The sequence below is a fragment of the Galleria mellonella genome, unplaced genomic scaffold (genome assembly GCF_026898425.1).
Source record: "Galleria mellonella isolate WM207_F2 unplaced genomic scaffold, CSIRO_AGI_GalMel_v1 utg121, whole genome shotgun sequence".
In the NCBI taxonomy this organism is placed as follows: domain Eukaryota; kingdom Metazoa; phylum Arthropoda; class Insecta; order Lepidoptera; family Pyralidae; genus Galleria; species Galleria mellonella.
In genome coordinates this window covers 1,634,527-1,654,502 of record NW_026441983.1, presented here as the reverse complement: position 1 = coordinate 1,654,502, position 19,976 = coordinate 1,634,527, and the positions used below count along the sequence as shown (strand labels likewise).

Here is a 19,976-nt window from a genome sequence, read left to right as displayed (position 1 = left end):
TTATAATATTTGTATAGAAAAGTAAAGTAATAAATGGGAATAAATTTATGTTTTGAAAAATAAAGGAAATTTTATTTCTACGTGTGCAACCCCGATGCGCAATGTCAAACAATAGGTGACGCTTCGAATAGCGTATGTTATCCTTTACTAACGTAATAAAATAATAAAACAAATATAATTTAAACCTTAACACCTCACGTTACAGTCTAGAATTACTTGGGAATGTTATTGCTTTAAGGTTCATAATAAAACGACATATTAATAACGGGTCGCCGCGTTGAATGGACTGCCCGACTGAAACTTGTTATTATTAACCAAGTTATAACCTTTTATTCTGTGTTTCGTTTTTAATTTATTGTTTAAACAATAGAATCATACATGAAACAGTATTATTTTGTGATTATTAGTTATTTTATTAAAATATTTGTACATTAAGATTGTTTAAGGTGAGATATTCTGTTATAACCGTGGACATTTCGCTTTAATTAGATCAAATTGTAGTTATACGGAACTTTTAGTAGCGTGTGCAGTTATTCTATGAGATCCGTCTTATTGTTTCGTACTTTTATAAATTAATACGCCATTTTGTGATACAGAAACGTCGGTGGCTGTTTTTATGAGTTATGATGTGATCCAGTACAATTTGGAATCAGTTTGAAAATTTGAATATCGAATAGTATGTATTGTTTATTTTTTTTTGTAAACTACCATGCGTGTAACCGGCGAGCATTTTTATTGTTTTTTTTTTTTTATTTTAATTTAACCAGCCAGTATTTATAACTGATACGAAAATTAAGAAATACATTATTTGATTTGAGAATTTATTTTTTGAATAAATTCTGTCTGTATGTCTATTGCAATAGTATTATATATAGAATTTAAATCATGCTGCTGGTCACTTTGTTAATTATAGGTTAATATTTTCCTTTTAGAGATACCTTTATTATAGAAGTATCTACACACACATGTCCAAAAGTGGGATATCAAGATATAGATTTCTAGAATCTATTTCAATTAGTAACATGCTCCAATTGCACATTGATAGTAACAAAGTTATCTCTGCCCACCTCATTTTGAATTAAGAGTCGGGGGATGTCCTTATGTTTGAATTCAGGTAAAATAATTAAAAATTGTGTTCCACAAAAGAAAACTGTTTTCAATTGTGACAAAACCTTTTATTTTGATTTAAAAACTAAACTGCTGAACCGATTTTGATGAAATCTCTATTAGACCAATCTGAAAGTACATGTTTTAAAAAAAAAAAAAGAATTTTCAATATCGACAATGGAGTTATGAGGTAATAAATGTAAGAAGTAGGGTCAACCTGAACACCTCGTTCCTTTTGAACATTATGGTTTTTTTTTATCTGAATAGATATATTTACAAATTTATTAGTTTTTAATTCAAAATAACTGGTTTTGCCATAATCAAAGACAGTCGCTTTTTTTTGTGGATTTTCAATTGATTTCTGTTACTTGTAGAAAAAAGCTTTTTTTTTAATATAACTTAAAATAGCAAACAAGCTGAGGGGCCACCTGATGGAAAGTGGTAACCGTCGCCTATAGACGTGAGCAGTACCATGGACATAACAGAGTATACTGTTTTGCCCATGATACCTCCCATGTGTTGCCATTCCTGAGGACTCAGGTGTTATTCCTTTGTACCCAATAAATTCACGCCATTTCCCACCCTTCAAACCGAAACACAGCCATGCAAGCACAACTGCTTCACGGTAAAAACACGAATGGGACAGAGGTGCCCAAGCAAACGACTTATGCACAAAGTCTTTCTCTTAACCTTGTACGCTCCATGTGTTACCATTCCTGAGGAGTATAAAGTTATATGTATAAGTGTAAAATAAATTCCTTACTAATATTATAAATGTGCAAGTGTGTTTGTTACCTTATAAAGTCTTAATGGCTTAACCAATCATTAAGAAATGTGGTATACAGGTATTTTTTTATGGGTGAAAATGGTATGGTAACCTCGCCTGCGCTATCGGGATACGTATGATGAATGAATGGATGAATGAATTCATCAGGAATTAACCATGATAGTTTTCAGGGAGAACCGCGAGGAAGTCGACCTGGTTGGGTATATTGCTAGCAATGGGATTCTCATTCTCCATTACTAACAATTCCTTTCCCCACGGTATACAGGTATGGGATGAAAAATGGTATAGGCTACTTTTTATACCCAGTCAGTGATATCCATATCCTGGTCGTGTAAACAAAGTCATGGCTGAAAGTTAGTAAATGAATAAAACAGTATCTTTTATCGCTTTTTCCAGATGTTCTGCATCCAAGAAACAGAGCCACACATGGATCCATTCTCGGACAAAGATCCTTTGAACACGAACACACCGTCGGAATCCAGCGATGACGAGCCGAATGCCAAAAGACTGAAGACGTACGGGAGTCCATCGCTAAACCTGAAAGTCTACCAGATACCCGCCTTCAACACGCCCAGTTCTCTCTCAATATTCCCCACCACAACGAATACATTGCCCAAATTCGTTAACAATCCGTTAAACTTAGCCAACCCGTTATCGTTGACAGCAAACAATATTGGCAACAGTGTTGTCAAATCGTTGCACAGCAGGTACTCGTTGCCCTCAAAGTTAACGATCACACCCGTACCAACACCCACGAAGAGTGCGGAGACAGGCGAGGTTGTCAGATACAAGAAGAACGGAGAGATAGCGAAGAAGAGAGGCCCTCCGAAGGGGTATAAGAGAAAACCCAAAGTTGATCTGTCGTGTAGTTTATCTAATGGAGCTTTGCTGCAGGTAAGTTTTGTACAACTCGGAATGGCATAAAAACTGATCATCTCCCAGTTGATGGAAAGCGGATACAATCGCTGGTGGGGGAAAAGGGATTGTTAGTAATAGGGTCTAATAGCCCCATTGCTATCAATATACTCTATTGATTGTAACAGGTCCCTAACAGGTCGACCTCCCTGTGGTCTCCCCTAGAAACCATCGTGCTAAATTCCAAGTGTATTCATCACGATGGGCTAACTGACCTGCTTTTTCATCCTCACCTATCACCTATCACTGGAGCTTCGCCAGTGCATACCGATAGCGTAGACGGGGTTAGCATTCCATTATCATCCATTAGAAAAAAAAACAGTCGCTGGTTCATATCCGGCTCGAAGGACCGATATTGAGAGGGAGGACTGTAATTAGTGGAATAAAATACTTTCTTGGTACAGAATTGGTGCATTTGCATATTTTTCGATATATATATATATATATATATATATATATATATATATATATATATATAAATGGGAGAATGAGTATAAATGTTTGTCAGTAGACATATTCCTGTCCCGTAACCTAAGTTACGAATAAAAGCTAGTACATATATATAGGCATGGATAAAAATTAACGATAAGTTTTAAAAATACAATAATGACATACACATAAACTGTAGCAATTTCCTTTTTTTTCGGTAGTAAAATCTGCTCCTGTTAGTAACATAATAACTCAGTTGTAGTAAAAAAAGAAAAATATATATTTTGCAGGCACAGAACTCGATCCTGACCAGCTTGCTGGCAGCGTCGAAGGTGTTCACCACCGTACCACCAACAACCACCGTCATATCGTCTCCGGCCGTTCCAAAAGTCACAGTTCCCGAAGGTAAGTTATACTCAGCAAACTTGAAACATTGCTGAACCAGAGGGAGACTTTGTACAAAAGTCGATTGCTTGGGTACCTCTGTCCCATTTTTGTTTCAACCGTGAAGCAGTTGTGTTTGCATGGCTGTGTTTCGGTTTGAAGGGTGGGACATGGCAGTGAATTTATAGGGTACACAGGAATAACACCCGAGTCCTCAGGAATGGCAACGCATGGGGGGTATCATGGGCGAAACAGTATACTCTGTTATGTCCACGGTACTGCTCATGTGTATAGGCGACGATTACCACTTTCCATCATGTGGGCCGTCATCTTCTAAGTTGTATAAAAAAAAAGGTCCTGACATACGGACGGACGGACAACGAAGTGATCCTATAAGGGTTCTGGAGGCCTACCATGAAATGAAATTCCGAAGTTTCGGACTCAATTTCGTGTTTTCGTTCATATCTAAATCGGCCCATTAAATGGAGCTTAACATTTCGTTCGCCATAAATCCCACCATAAAAGTCCAAAGGAATAATATTTTCATATTTTTAATATTTTTAAATGGTAAGTATTATGTAGTTTTAACATCAAATTCGTGTTTCGTTCGGCTCCGAAATTTCGGAATTTCGTTTTCGATATTTCATGGTAGGCCCTCTGTTTCCCTTTTGGAGGTATGGACCTCTAAAAATGTGTTTGCCATATGCAGGTACAGAGCTCGTGGAGTTACTCCTGGACCCCGAAGACTGGTTTCCGGCTGAGCCTTATAAAATGGTGTTTAGCAGAAAGAAGAATCCCAAGTGGAAGAACTTCCCGTATCGGTGTGAACACTGTTTTAAGGTAACTAAGAAATAAACAAGAGTCGCCGTGTGGTTCCAGTATAGAATGTACAAGGGGCAAACGAGCATGCGGCTCACCTGGTGGTAAGTGACTACCGCCGCCCATGGTCACCCACAACACCAGCGGCATTGCAGGTGCGCTGCCGGCCTTTTAAAGGAACCTTCTAGTAGGTGTCGTAAGAGGCGACTAAGGGAGGGCGAGGGATTTTTTTTAATGGGTGATTATGGAATAGTAACCCTGCCTGCGCTAACGGTATACACTGGTAGGGCACCAGTGAAGGATGATAGGTGAAGATGAAAGAACAGGTCAGTTAGCCCATCGTGACGAATTCAATGAGAATTGTTCACGATGGATTCCAGGGGGAACCACGTGGAGGTCGACCTAATAGGGCATATTGCTAGCAATGGGGCTGTCGAATTCTATTGCTAACAATCCCTCCCCCCCCCCTCCCTTGGCTAAAGTATTAGGGAATTTGTATTTGAACAGTCTGTTTCACTGTTTTATTTATTTCACAAAATCTATATCCGTATGTCAACAGGGTTACCGCGTGGTGTCAACATTGGTGACGCACGCGGCCGAGCGGCACGGCAGCGTGCCGCGCGAGCTCGCCATCCCGTGTCCTTGCTGTCCCCACGTGTCCACGCGCCGCAAACACCACAAGAAACACCTGGAGTCGCACGAGGGCAGGCGGCACAGGATATTCTGTTACTACTGTTTACCGCCACGTGAGTATACCTTTTGTCATAATACTAGTGTTTACTCGCGACTTCGTCTGTATAATTAAGATAATGTATATATTTTTTCTATACAAATTAGAATGGCTCCCAATTATCTTTCCCCTCTCACCGTACTGGTTACGCTTCAAACTCTTTTCTCCTACATTCTTCACGACTCTGGAACGCGCTTCCCGATGCCATTAAGAGACTACCGACTAAACCGTCTTTAAAAAAAAGTGTTCACGCTCACTTTTTATCTTTATCTGAGCAGTAAGTGCTTTGTATTATTCCCAAATTCGTGTATAATATAGTATATATCATATATGTGTAAGTATATTTGTTATTCATATATATCTATTCGTTTATATATGTAATTTTAGTATGTATGTATATCAATAATTAGTAGTACCGCATTCGTGTATTCTGACACTTGCCTATGGTTGACTGGGAGAGAATGCTTTTAGCATTGAGTCCGCCATGTACACATATTTGTACTAATGAATAAATAAATAAATAAATAAAATGGCAAACAAGCTGACGGCCCACCTGATGGAAAGTGGGAATGTGCTAAATAGCGCTGGTTTTCAGCCAGTCCCTTTTCTGTGGGTGTCTTAAGAAGCAACTAAGAGAACTTACCGATCGAGGGATGAACAGCAGTGTTTCTCTTAAAACATCTCCAAAGCTTAACTGCGATTGCCAATTCGCCTGCCAAGCGTGGCAACTGCTGGCACAATTGCCAAGAGAGAGAACATATGTTCAACAATGAACAGTTTTTTTTTATGGGTGAAAATGGTATGGTAACCCCGCCTGCGCTAACGGGATACGCTGGCGGAGCACCAGTGAAGGGTGATAGATGAGAATGAAAACAGGCCAGTTAGCCCATCATGATGAATTCATCAGGAATTAACCATGATAGTTTCCAGGGAGAACTGCGAGGAGGTCGACCTGGTTGGGTATATTACTAGCAATGGGATTCTCAGTCTCCATTACTAACAATCCCTTTCCGCCCAACAATGGACAGCTAACGGATGATGATTAAGTAATACAAATAAATTATCTATTTATCTAAAAACATTTTCCACAGACGATCCTTCGGAGCCGTACGTGAAAGAATCTGAAAAGTACCCGTTCGACAAATTCCCACAATACTGGTACGCTTCAGAGGAGTCGCTGCGGCTGCACAAGAAAAGGAAACACCCGTACGCGGCCATGTTCAACTATAATTGGTTTTGTACGTGGGGCGAAGGTATGCCCAATAGTTAATGAGAGGTCCCACCGCGTGAGTATTTACTACCATTTTAGTAGTTTTGGTAGTGGCATCAGAAGCTGGCAACACCGATGTCGACGCCCCGTTTATTACGTAAGATGTTTGCGGCAACGTGATATCCAATTCTCCCGCCAAAGTTAGTGTTTAGTATGTTATGTTTAATGATTCATATTATACGGGTTTAGTAAAAATACGCGTGTATACTAAAAACGAGCTAAATAATTGTCAACTTTATTACGAGCGACTTACAGTATGTTTTTGTATCACAAAATAGTGTTTATGGGTACTAGGACTTCATATGTTGATTAGAGATAACAGATGTATTGAAATGTCTTACGTAATAGATACATACAGGTAGCGAATATTTTTGGTAGCTTTTTTTACAATGATTCAGCTATTATGAATGTACAGTAGGATTTTTTTATATAAATAATTTAATTGCCAAATGGCGATCGACGGCTCATGTAATTATAGATTTTAATTTTTTACACTGGCAACTTTAAGTATTATGCATAGTTTAAGCTCTGTGTACAAAAAGTCTCTATTCCGAATACGTAGAATTTAAAATACACTGAAATACATTGGCGAATGTGCCAGTATTTACTGGTATAGACATAAAAAAATATTGAAAAAATTATTATATATATAAACTCTATTTTTCAATTCTTGGCATAATTAATAAATAATCTTAGTATATCTATGTAAAAGAATAACACCTGAGTTCTCAGGAATGGCAACACATGCGGGGTATCATGCGCGAAACAGTATACTCTGTTATGTGCATGGTACTGCTCACGTCTATAGGCGACGGTTACCACTTTCCATCAGGTAGGACGTCAGCTTGTTTGCCATTTTAAGTGACATAAAAAATATATCTGGAGGAATCTGGTGGACAAGGCTAAGATGGCTTCCAAAAAGTTAGGAATGCTCAATAGGGTGAGACGGTATTTCACGCGGGAACACCGCCTGAAATTATATAAAGCTCAAGTCAGGCCGCATATGGAATACTGTTCTCACCTGTGGGCAGGAGCGCCACAGTACCAACTCCTTCCGTTAGACCGCATTCAAAGTCGGGCAGCTCGAATTGATGACGATCGGCGTCTTACTGTCCGGCTCGACCCACTGAAACTGAGCAGAGATGTTGCATCTCTGTGCATCTTCTACCGAATTTATTATTAGGAGTGCTCTGAGGAATTGTTCGGATTGATACCCGCTGCTGATTTTCACCATGGTACAACCCGCCACAAACCAGTTTCATCCCAATCATCTGGACGAGTGGCGGTCCTCCACCGTGCGTTTATCAAGGAACTTTCTTCCACGCACAACCACTCTTTGGAATCAACTTCCAGCAGCAGTATTTCCAAACCGATACGACAACATAACCTTCAAGAAAAGAGCACATTCCTTTTTTCAAAAAGGCTATGTTAAGGTTTCCTCAGGGTTGGCAGCGCGTACGTGACACCTCTAGTGTTGCGGGCGTCCATAGGCTACAGTGACCGTTTACCATCATACTGGCTGTATGCTTGTTTGCCATCTTTGTGGTATAAAAAAAGTTACTCTTTTATATGTCAGTCAACGATGTTTGTGTTTATTTAAATCTTAGATTGTATAGATAGAGTCTCGAGTCTTAGAAACGGGTCAACTTTTTGTCAGCCAATTGTTAAATTAACCGACTCGTTTTGTTTATTAGTGTTCTATATACTTACGCACACAATGTATCTTGACGTATCTATATTTAATTGTTTAATAAATAAAATGAGTGTTTACGCATTAAAAAGATGCAGAAATTATAAAACAAAACAAATATAGAAGTTATAAAGGAATCACTCGTAACTATTTGTGATGCAAAATTGTATGAAAAAGTTGATCCGTATTTTTCGAAGCATTTGTATGGAGACACTGTATCTATATAATCTAAGCTCTAATGTACTGTGTCTAAAATAACACTGTCATGAAAAAGTTCATACATGATCAATTAACACTGTGCACATTTGTCGTTCAAATAGGCTTTGCTCAATAAGTGTTTTTTTTTTAATATGTTATTAAAATATTAATTGACTGTTCCATTTTTAAATTAATGAATACAGTAAAAAAAAAAATAGTAGAATTGTTTACTAATTATGCCAAGTTTAGAAAAATAGATAACGGACTTCATGCCTTATAAATTATTATTAGTGATATTATCATAAACAATTGTGATATGTCTCTTATTAAATAAAAAACAAAACTTTACATTTTATACTCAAATACGTTAAATCACAAATGAAACGTTTAATTCTAAATTCAAAAATTCCCTCCTGTTTTCTTGCAGACTAGATTCTTTTTAATTTCTTTTTTTTTTATATATTATGTTTTATTCTGAATTTAAAAATTCCCTCCGGTTTTCTTCCAGACTAGATTCTTCTTAATTTCTTTTTTTTTATATTAAGTTTTATTCGGAATTCAAAAATTCCCTCCGGTTTTTCATGCATATTTAGATTTTTTTTTCTTATTTAGTTTTATTCTAAATTCAAAAACTCTCTTTAGTCTTCGTGCAGACCATATTCTTTTTAATTTCTTTTTTTTATATTAAGTTTTATTCTGAATTAAAAAATTCCCTCTAGTTTTCATGCAGACTGTATTAGTTTTTTTTTTATATTACCCACGATCAATGTTCAATCTCACTCATTGATTCTATCATTTCGTTAATTAAGATTATGTCCGTTGTCTCATCCTGATTTTTTGATATATAATTCATTAGCTACGTCTCATAATATCAAATTATAATTCCATGATCGATAATTCCAAAATCATTCCATTTTAATCCCCCCCCCCCCCTCTTGCTCAAGAGCCATTTTTAGTTTATATATATTGTTTTGAGGTCCAAATTTTTAAATGAACCGGGCCAGTATTTTTTAAAAAAGAAATAATTCTTGACTTATCTAATAAGACTGTAAAGCAATAACCTTTTTAGGACCACATTAAGAAACTTTATAATGTATATTTGTGGCTGAGTTACGTAGACATGGCCTTATTTTGGCTGATTTTTGTAGATCTGGCAGACTTTTGTAGATATTTAGGGCTCAGTTCTGTAGATGTAGCTTATTTGTGGCTGAGTTCTGTAGTTATAGCCTACTCGTGGCTGAGTTCTGTAGATATGGCCTATTTAAAGCTGACTTCTGTACATATGGCCTATTAAGGGCTGTAGATTTAGCCTATTTAGGGCCGAGTTTTTCTGATATGGTCTGTTAAAGGCTGAGTAATCCACACGTGACTTATTTAGGACTGATTCATGCAACTACAGCCTTATTTTAGGCTAAATGTTTAGATTACCTCATAAAATGACCAAGTAGAATGTATTAAATAGGTTAACTGTCTTAAGAATCATGATGTACGGATTTTGGAAATGTTTTTTGTCGGTATTTAATTTTTTTAATTTTTTATTTTATTTTATTATCAATAATTATGAATGAGTATATTTTATTTGCATTATACAATATAGGATATAAGCAAGACAATTTACAAACATAACGATACATTTGTATAAGTACAGTGAGGCGGTCTTATTGCTGGGAGCGATCTTTTCAAGACAACCTTAAGGTAATGGACTAATTGTTGTACAAGTAGGTAGGTATAGTACCGTATAATGGAAAAAAAGCATCTTTTGCAAATTAAAATTATGTGATACTTTTCAAAACCTATTCAATAACGGTAGCTTATTTCATAAAATAATATTGTCCCCAACTTGGTGTAGAAGGTACAGATTGATTGTAGTTTGATAATGAACACGAAGGAATAAGTGAAGTGGCGCGAAATCGAAAGAAGTTTTTAAAATTATAAACGTGTTCCAAATTCAAAATAATTATAAAGTTGAAAAAAAAAAGAACAGTATTTATGGCCAGACTAGTTATATATACTTATATATATACTTAAAATAGTATAAATTTGATTTAAAATTAATGAAATAAAGTCCGTTTCGAAATTTTTTCGAGTGTTTAAAGTCGGTTTGTTTTTTAAGTTTACCAGGACCGTGCCTTAGTGGATTGTCATAATAGAAAATTACGTTTCGTTTTCATTTTTTTTTTTAGGCAATACATTATAACACATTTTCAATATACAATAATAATACACTTTCGATCTTCGTTCTGTGATTTGACTATTGTTTATAACATATTCAGTCATTTCTTTTTTAAATAAAAAAAAAAACAAAATTTGACAGTTTTAAAAATGTGAGGTTATAAAATTGGATGTCATGTCAAAATTTGGCGCCTTTTTTATTGATCGCACGCAATTATGTCAAACATAAAAAATAAGTTTAGAAAAAGATTTTTTTTTTATAACAAATAATATTTTTACAGAAGTCATGACATCATAGTTCTCAGGACCAATAGTAACGCATTAGGGGTACCATGGGCGTCACTCTGTGATGTCTGTGAGCCATCAAAAATTGTTAAATGTAATATTTTTTTCTGAAGTGAATGTTATTCAAACTGGAGGATAAAACAGTTTTTATACCGATAAAAAAAACCCCAATAGATGGCGGTAGGGGACACAAGCTTTGTCGTATCAGTTGTAAACAAAAATGGCGCCCGACACTGATTCGTTCACACACTCTTTTTTTAAAAAAAAATAATTCAATTTTTAAGCGACATCACTTTGACTTTAACTGTATCATGATTAAATAAAAAATTAAGAGTAATAATTATTAATATGCCAATATTTTTATATGAATTTTAATGCATTTATTAATAAAATATAAATGATTATCGTAAGGTAGATGTAAATTTAAAAAAAAATATTTTAAAGAGGCAAGATTCGATTTACTGTTTATAACAGATTCATAAAAAAAAAATTCTTAAATCTTTTTCACGTATAAAAAGCTACATTAACAGCTAAGTAACACGGGCTGTGTTTTATTTGCAACAAACGTGCCAAGTCGGAAGGGATCGCTAGTTTTAAAATAAAACAGCTTCGGTTCAGTTGTAAAGTTAATAGCGTAACAGAAATGGGTGCACGTAGGTAACATTTAATCGTAAAATGTGTCCAACATTGCCATATACAATTTTTTATGTCTACCTTCATTTTAAATATTTTTTTTGTTAAATTTTTTCCTCAAACGTTTTCCTTCTCTTTTGGCAATGTACTAACTACAATATACTACTAAGCGAACGACAAAGAAAGACAATCAGTACAGAGTATGATAGGGCTGATATACCTAAAGAAGGTAGAAAAATTAAAAAAAAAAAAATATTAACACAAATATCAAAATTGGCACAAAAAAATACCCCAAACTTGTCCATTTGATTTTTCTACAAATATTTCTCTAATATTACTACTCAAAATTGTCATAAAAAAAAATCATTTTTCAAAAACCCACGCCGGACGGCCGCCGGACGCCGTTCCAACTAGGACAAATCCGGCGAATTCCAAACGGATGGCAGCTCTAGTTCAATATGACTTGTAATTAGGGATTACAGTATTCGAAATATAGAAGTTTTTGGTAGAAGATTGATGACAATTTTATTTTAGCCTCTATTTTTTCTTTTTATTATTTGTTTTAATTTATACAATATTTTTTTTAATATAATTCTTATAGCTGATTATATAACCGCCCTTTGTCTTTGTCATTCCGGATCCCGGATCCCGGATCTCTACTTGTAATACAGGTTTATCACCCAATACAGGCGCCAGCCCAAACAAATCGTATTGTTAAAACCTTTTTACAAGTTATATTTAATAAGTCCTTAATAATTCGTGGTGAGAAATAAATTAAAACGCGGGTAGTTTTAAGTTTTATAAACTTAATTATTATAAGATCCAAATTGTACATGATACGATAAATTAGACGTCATTTAGTTTATATTATGATAATTTTAAATTAATGAACAAACCTTTAGTATTTTAAGAGTATATTTAGTCGATTAGTGGTCGAACATGTGAGATTTACACGCTCGGTAACACAGCAAGCGATGGCAAACGTGTAAAGTCGGTATTATTGGGTAGATTGGGAACGATATCTAATGAATATGTTCTTGAGCCTTCTCAGTATACGCTGTATAGAAAATGAGCAAATAATAAAAATATATGGTAATTTTTTTTTCTTTTTGGTAGAAAGTGGGCAACATTGTTGACATAATGTCGAAAATGACATTTGAAACACTCTAAACAGCTGTCAAATTACTGTATCGTATTCTAAGAACAAAGAATTACATAGAAGGAATGATGAAATAAAAATTGTAAATCGAATGGTTGCCTCCTTTCTTCTTATGCAAATATAATTAGTAAAAAGAGGACGAAAGATACACCATCAGTTGCTATTTCTCTCAATTCATAGCAGGCTAGTGTATAGAAAATGTTTGATATGTCAATTATTTGTCAATGACAAATTTTACATTACTAGATTATATATTGGACACAGTTTATGTAGAAAGTATGCGTGCAGGTTGTATCTGAATTTGGTAGGGTTATACGGCCGTATAACATTTTTTATACAATAGCCTGCTATGAATTGACAATTTTATCACTCCTAATGTAATTCCTTGTTCTCAGATCGTATTACGATGTAAAAAAAAAAAAGGCTTTTTAACCTCACTGGATACTAGTATATTTGCCAAGTGTATACAAGCGCTTGATACTTGCAATATGTGCCGACCGTGTAAATTTTTTTTATAATAATTCTATGCATATTACAATACGATCAGTTGGAAAATCCAACTATTACAAAATGACAGTATTAATTATGATTTTAAGTTATAATTAACAATTTTTTTTTATACAAAGTATAATAGATAGTCGGGCCAATTATGAGACGCCATTTTTTCTAAAACTATCTCGTAATTTTATGTTTTAATTTGATTATCTTTTTTGTATCAGTCTTTAACTGTCCACTGCTGAACTTAAACCTCTCCTTGGGGGTTTTGCCATTAGTTGCCACGCTTGGCAGGCGGATTGGCAACCGCAGTTAGGCTTTAGAGATGCTTTAAAAGGGACGATGCTAATTTGATACTTTTAATATGATAATTTCAAGAATTTACTATTTTATAGACTATCGTAAAATTAAATTTTTAATAAATTGTAACTTAAGTGTATTAAGAATTCATATCATACTGGTCCTTAGTTTAAAGACCTCTCTGTTCGTATGTCTATTAGTAAATTAATTTATATTAATCCTTGACCATGTACATTGATATTTCGGAACGTGTTGGTGCATTCGGGTGACTTGTCGGTGGTCTGCTTGACGTGGAGGAACGATATATTGTTATCGATGTTGTATTTACTTATTTATTGCTGGTAAATGGATTTTAATTTTTAAAATATTACAACACCAATTTGGAAGTTCTTTGCGTGGATTTGGGTGGATCACTGGTACGCACCTCTTTACATTTCTGTCATTCATGTATGTATATATGTTTGATTTTGTACAAGTAGTTGTTTTACAGTATTAGGTGGCCAACGTCGTTGGTGACACTAAAATTATTGGTATTTAGATATATATATATATATATATATATATATATATATATATATATTGTCATTGTGTCTACTGTTTGTTGACCTAAATAAAGAGAAAAAAAATGCGTTCCCGGCATAAAATAAGCCAACACTTTCTCGTAGGTGTCGTGAGAGACGACTAAAGAAGGGCAAGGGATGGACAGCAGCGTCCCTCTTAGAATTTTTTTTTATACAACTTAGAATGGCAAACAAGCTGACGGCCCACCTGATGGAAAGTGGTAACCGTCGCCTATACACATGAGCAGTACCATGGACATAACAGAGTGTACTGTTTCGCCCATGATAGTGGGTATCATGGGCGAAACAGTACACTCTGTTATGTCCATGGTAGTACACATGCGTTGTCAAGAATATCTCTAAAGTCTAACTGCGGTTGCCAATCCGCCTGCCAAGCGTGGCAACTACTGGCAAAACCCCCCAAGGGGAGGCTTGTGTTTAGAAGTGTACATTAAAAGGCTGATATAACGATGATGAGTCCTTACCATATCTGATATCAAATCAGAATTTTAATTTTCAAGATATATTTAGAAAAATGGCGCTCAGATTCGACCCTAGTGTATATCATGTATATTTATATAGCAATTAGTGAGAATGAAACTGGATAACTTTCCCCAAGGGATATAAGTCTGGTCGGAATATAAAGAAAAAAAGTAAAAAAAAAAACATTCCAAAGCAATCATAGACAATGATGTGCCAATAAAAAAAAAATTAACAATTTAAAAATGATCAAATCAATTAAAAAATAAAAAAAAAAACTATTGTTTGTTTGTTTTGAAAGCTTTAATTTTTTTTTGTTTCAATATTTACACCGAAATATTTGATTTACGCCCATGTTCCTTAGGAAAAGGTGTCAAGTTTCACAAGTATCCCGTGCAACTCGCTAGATGGCGTTATAATAAGAAAAAATAAATTCATGTTTTTCCGTGAAAATGGAATTGCCGATTGTTACAAGCTGAGATTTTATTATAAACCATTTTTTCGTTCTTAGAACATTTAGTGTAATTAAACGATGACGAAGCATTTGGCGTTCCATTGTTTCTGCCTACCCTAATGTGAGACAGGCGTGACAGATATGTATGTATGTATGTAAACGATGACATTGATTATGAAAAAAAAAAAACACTCTTAAAACGTCTTTTTAACGAAATAATACAGCAGAAAATAAATATACATGTAAAAAAATAGTCTATGATCGTATTTTACAAACAAAACACTGACGTCGGTCGTGGGAAGACCATCAGAGGGAGACTTTGTACAAAAGTCGTTTGCTTGGCCACCTCTGTCGCATTCGTGTTTCTACCGTGAAGCAGTTGTGTTTGCATGGCTGTGTTTCGGTTTGAAGGGTGGGATATGGCGTGAATTTACAGGGTACAGAGGAATAACACCTGAGTGCTGAGGGGAAAGGGATTGTTAGCAATGCAGTTTGACAGCCCCATTGCTAGCAATATGCCCTATTAGGTCGACCTCCACGTGGTTCCCCCTGGAAACCATCGTGAACGATTCTCGTTGAATTCGTCACGATGGGCTAACTGACCTGCTTCATCTTCACCTATCATCCTTCACTGGTGCCCCGGGTATACTGATAGCAACGGGGCCTAACCTACCCATTACTAACAATCCCTTCCCATCTGTCTGTAGTGTTGATATCACTCTCTATCTGTAATCTATTCAATATTATTACTTTTTTTCGTGTATTATTATAAAAAAATACCAAATTCGTTAAAAGGACGCGTTAAGTTCGTTTACAAATAACACACACATATATATATATATATATATATATATATATATATATATATATATATATATACATTTTTTTGTACATGAAATTGCTCAAAACACATTCACAAAAATAAATAATAATAATAAAATAAAAATTATATTGTGTATTGAATTCTCATTGGTTATTTATTTACTTACCTTGGAGCAACAAGTCGGAATTCTCTGCCAATTGTCAATAAAAAAAAAAGTGCAATTTATAATATGTCTGTTAATGTAGTAAGTTCAAAACGTACTAGGGTTATTTAGAAACGGTTTTAGGTCAGAATTTAATGATAATGTGTCCTGGTCTCGTTGTAATCATCCCGGGAACACTCTCCGAGGGCCTACCATGAAATGTTTTCCGAAATTTCGGAACCAAACGAAAACAAATTTGATGTGAAAATTACATAATACATGCCGTTTGGAAATATTAAAAATGTTAAAATATTGTTCCTTTGGACTTCTACGATAGGATGTATGACGAACGAAATGTTAAACTCCATTTATTGGTCCGACTTTGGTATAAACAAAAACACGAAATTGAGTCCGAATTTCGGAATTTCGTTTCATGGTAGACCCGCAGATTGTAATTAGTAACGAATCGATACGTCCAGTCGATCGGTCCACATTTGATCCGTACTACTGTCGGACAGCGGCGGACTGGAGTACCGGCGGATCTAAGAACAAGGAATTACATAGAAGGAATGATAAAATAAAAATTGTAAAACATATGGTTGCCTCCTTTCTTCCTATGCAAATATAATTAGTAAAAAGAGGACGAAAGATACACCATCAGTTGCTATTTCTCTCAATTCATAGCAGGCCGGTGTATTTTTTTTTTTTTACAACACAGGGGGCGAACGAGCATGCGGCTCACCTGATGGTAAGTGACTACCGCCGCCCATGATCACCCACAACACCAACGGCATTGCAGGTGTGCTGCCGGCCTTTTAAAAAGGAATATACTCTTTTCTTGAAGGTTATGTTGTCGTATCGGTTCCGAATTCCACTGCCATGGTATTGAAAGATGGGGGGACGGAGTTGGGGGAGGATTTTAGGATAAGGAAAGGGATGGGTATAGGATGGGCCTCCGGACTCCCTCACTCACCATACGGAATGTGGTCGCACTAAAAGTGCGGCCACTTAGCGTCGGTATTCTGTGAGGGTGTGGTACTTCCCCGGTCGAGCCGGCCCATTCATGCTGCAATACCATATGGTATTACAGCGTGGCTCTACCACCTACGAATGTTTGATATGTCAATTATTTGTCAATGACAAATGTTACGTTACTAGATTATATATTGGACACAGTTTATGTAGAAAGTATGCGAGCAGGTTGCATCTGAATTTGGTAGGGTTATACGGCCGTATAACATTTTCTATACACTAGCCTGCTATGAATTGAGAAAAATAGCAACTGACGGTGTATCTTTCGTCCTCTTTTCACTAATTATATTTGCATAAGAAGAAAGCAGGCAACCATATGATTTAGTTTTTATTTTATCATTCCTTCTATGTAATTCCTTGTTCTTAAGGTCGGACTGAGTATTCGCTTGTTTACATTTTGATAAAGTACTATTGAAAAACAATACAAGTTTTCAAATTTCATTACTGAATGCAATCAGAGAGTGTTCCAGAGACAATTTCAATGAAAGGCAGTTATTTTTTTATTGCGTTCTATTCGAATAGACTTTAAGCACATACCGCGTATACGCTTCCCTATGGGCCATGAATTTATATAAGTCATTATTGTAGAAAATATATAATTTACTTACACACATAGATTCATACAATACATTTAAAGTTTACGATGTTGACCACGTGACGTCCAGATGGCGCCACAATATATTTATTATTTTTAAATCATTACTTGTCCATTGCTGTAGATAAGCTTCTGTCTGGGTGTTTTTGCGAGTAGTTGCCACGTTTGGTAACAGTAGTTAGTCTTTGGTGATGTTTTAAGAGGGACGCTGATGCCCATTCCTCGACCGTTAAGTTCCCAAAGTCGCCTCTTACGACACCCACGGTTAAGGAAGGGCGTGACCTATTCTATGGCGGGACCACACAAAAGTTATCATTATTCTCTAATTGGAATTGGAAAGAAATCAAAAATTTTTCAGTCGATGTAGTGTACCGTAATATTTTTCTGTTTCACTATTTCGTTATGTTCTAATGAGATTATGGGTACAAAAAAAAAATCAGTTTAGCGCCATCTGTCCGCGTATATACAAAACTTTATATGTACATCAAATTGTACCGGAATAAAAGCGACTTTGCAACGTTCGCGGTTTTCGAGACCCGTTATTTTCGATGTATTTTTTTTTTTGCGCTATCTGGATTATTAATAAAACAACAAAAATGTTTGTACCGTTTTTAGCACTGTGAAGTATGTATATATATTTTTTTAATGGATGATAATGGAATGGTAACCCCGCCTGCGCTTTTTTTTTACAACACACGGGGCAAACGAGCATACGTCCCTGGTATATATAATCTAAGATTACACTACTGTACTGACAGTACTGTATTTATCGCGTATCCATCAAAGACTCCAATAATACTCTGTAATTTTAAATTTACTATATTATTATATTAAAATATACATTAAAAGAATTTTGTACAAGTATTTTGTAAATAAACGCATTTTTATACCAATTTGTGTGTCTTTCATTTTATTTATCGACTGAAATTTTGTGTGTGTGAGTGGTGACCGTGTACGGGTAAACGCAGTGTGGGCCGACCCCCTACTAGATGGAGTGACGACCTCAAATGCATTGCAGGGAGTCAGTGGATGCAGGTGGCTCAGGACCGTTCTTTATGGCAGTGTATGGGGGAGGCTTATGTCCAACAGTGGACGGATAATGGCTGAAATGATGATGTCGATGAATATAGACTATATATTATTTTGAAAAATTGTATCTAATCGTATAGATGTTTGATAATTTCTTTTATACAACTTAGAATGGCAAACAAGCTGACGGCCCACCTGATGGAAAGTGGTAACCGTCGCCTATACACATGAGCAGTACATAACCGTTTCTATTCCTGAGGACTCAGGTGTTATTCCTCTGTACCTTGTAAATTCACTGCCATATCCCACCCTTCTAACCGAAACACAGCCATGCAAACACAACTACTTCACGATTGAAACACGAATGGACAAATGTACTCAAGCAATCGACTTTAGTACAGTCTCCCAAAATAATGAAATGGTATCCCCGCCTGCGCTATCGGTATACACTGGCAAGGCACCAGTGAGGGATGAATGGTGAGGATGAAAGCAGGTCAGTTAGCCCATCGTGACGAATTTAATAATAAGTCAATCACAATGGTTTCCAGGGGGAACCGCTAGAAGGTCAACCTGTGATAAGGTTGCTAAACTTTTTTTTTTATATAACTTGGAATGACAAACAAGCTGACGGCCCACCTGATGGCAAGTGGTAACCGTCGCCTATAGACACGAGCAGTACCACGGACATAACAGAGTATACTGTTTCGCCCATGACACCCCCCATGCGTTGCCATTTCTGAGGACTCGGATGTTATTCCTCTGTACCCTGTAAATTCACTGCCATATCCCACCCTTCAAACCGAAACACAGCCATGCAAACACAACTGCTTCACGGTAGAAACACGAATAGGACAGAGGTGGCCAAGCAATCGACTTTTGTACAATTATTTACTAACAATTCCTTTCTTCCTGTCTAAATATTTATCCCTACTGGACACAAGGTAGAGACAGGTGGAATAAAATCCACTCTTCTTCTGTTAGACCACATCATTGCTCTCCATCAGGTCAGATCGCGTGATCATAGTAAAAAATACCATATAATTACTCCTCTCCATCCAAAGGTTGCCTGCAAGAGATCGCTCTCAGCGACAAGGCCGCCCATTGTTCTCTCAGTGCAATATTACCTTGTAATTGTTTGTATCTATAATAAGTTTACTATTGTAATCTTTTGGAGGGAACAATAAAGGGTATCTATCTATCTATATAACACCATTCTAATCAATTGCAGAGTGGTAGCGCATTGTTTGTTGTCTTTTCATACCATTATTTGCTACCTGCCATAAACTAAAGTGTCATCCCAACCATCTGGACGAGTGGCGGTCCTCCACCGTGCGTTTTTTAAGGCACTTTCTCCCACGCACAACCACTCTTTGGAATCAACTTCCAGCAGCGGTATTTCCGAACCGATACGACAACATAACCTTCAGGAAAAGAGTATATTCCTTTTTAAAAGGTCGGCAGCGCACCTGCAATGCTGTCGGTGTTGTG

At 36.0% G+C, this 19,976-nt stretch overlaps 1 protein-coding gene across 3 annotated transcripts; it reads left to right on the top strand.

Moving 5' to 3' along the window:
* The first annotated feature begins 271 nt into the window (after window positions 1-271).
* On the top strand, window positions 272-18,500 carry LOC128201663 (uncharacterized). Of its 3 annotated transcripts, XM_052899324.1 has the most exons (8): window positions 272-446; window positions 597-676; window positions 933-1,114; window positions 2,291-2,788; window positions 3,529-3,643; window positions 4,332-4,462; window positions 5,001-5,187; window positions 6,263-18,500. In XM_052899324.1, exons 4-8 carry the CDS (start codon window positions 2,291-2,293, stop codon window positions 6,439-6,441), a joined length of 1,110 nt encoding a protein of 369 aa, XP_052755284.1. In that variant the 5' UTR covers window positions 272-446; window positions 597-676; window positions 933-1,114; the 3' UTR covers window positions 6,442-18,500. The 3 variants fall into 3 exon arrangements, with proteins under 3 accessions (XP_052755284.1, XP_052755280.1, XP_052755279.1); XM_052899319.1 differs by lacking the exon at window positions 933-1,114 and having other exon boundaries at window positions 273-446; XM_052899320.1 differs by lacking the exons at window positions 597-676; window positions 933-1,114.
* The last annotated feature ends 1,476 nt before the right edge of the window (window positions 18,501-19,976 follow it).

Coding starts and splice junctions, on each gene's coding strand:
- LOC128201663 (XM_052899320.1), top strand. CDS start 2,291: ATGTTCTGCATCCAAGAAACAGAGCCACACATGGATCCATTCTCGGAC. Junction 4,463..5,000: donor GGTGTGAACACTGTTTTAAG/GTAACTAAGAAA, acceptor GTATGTCAACAG/GGTTACCGCGTGGTGTCAAC. Junction 5,188..6,262: donor TTACTACTGTTTACCGCCAC/GTGAGTATACCT, acceptor CATTTTCCACAG/ACGATCCTTCGGAGCCGTAC.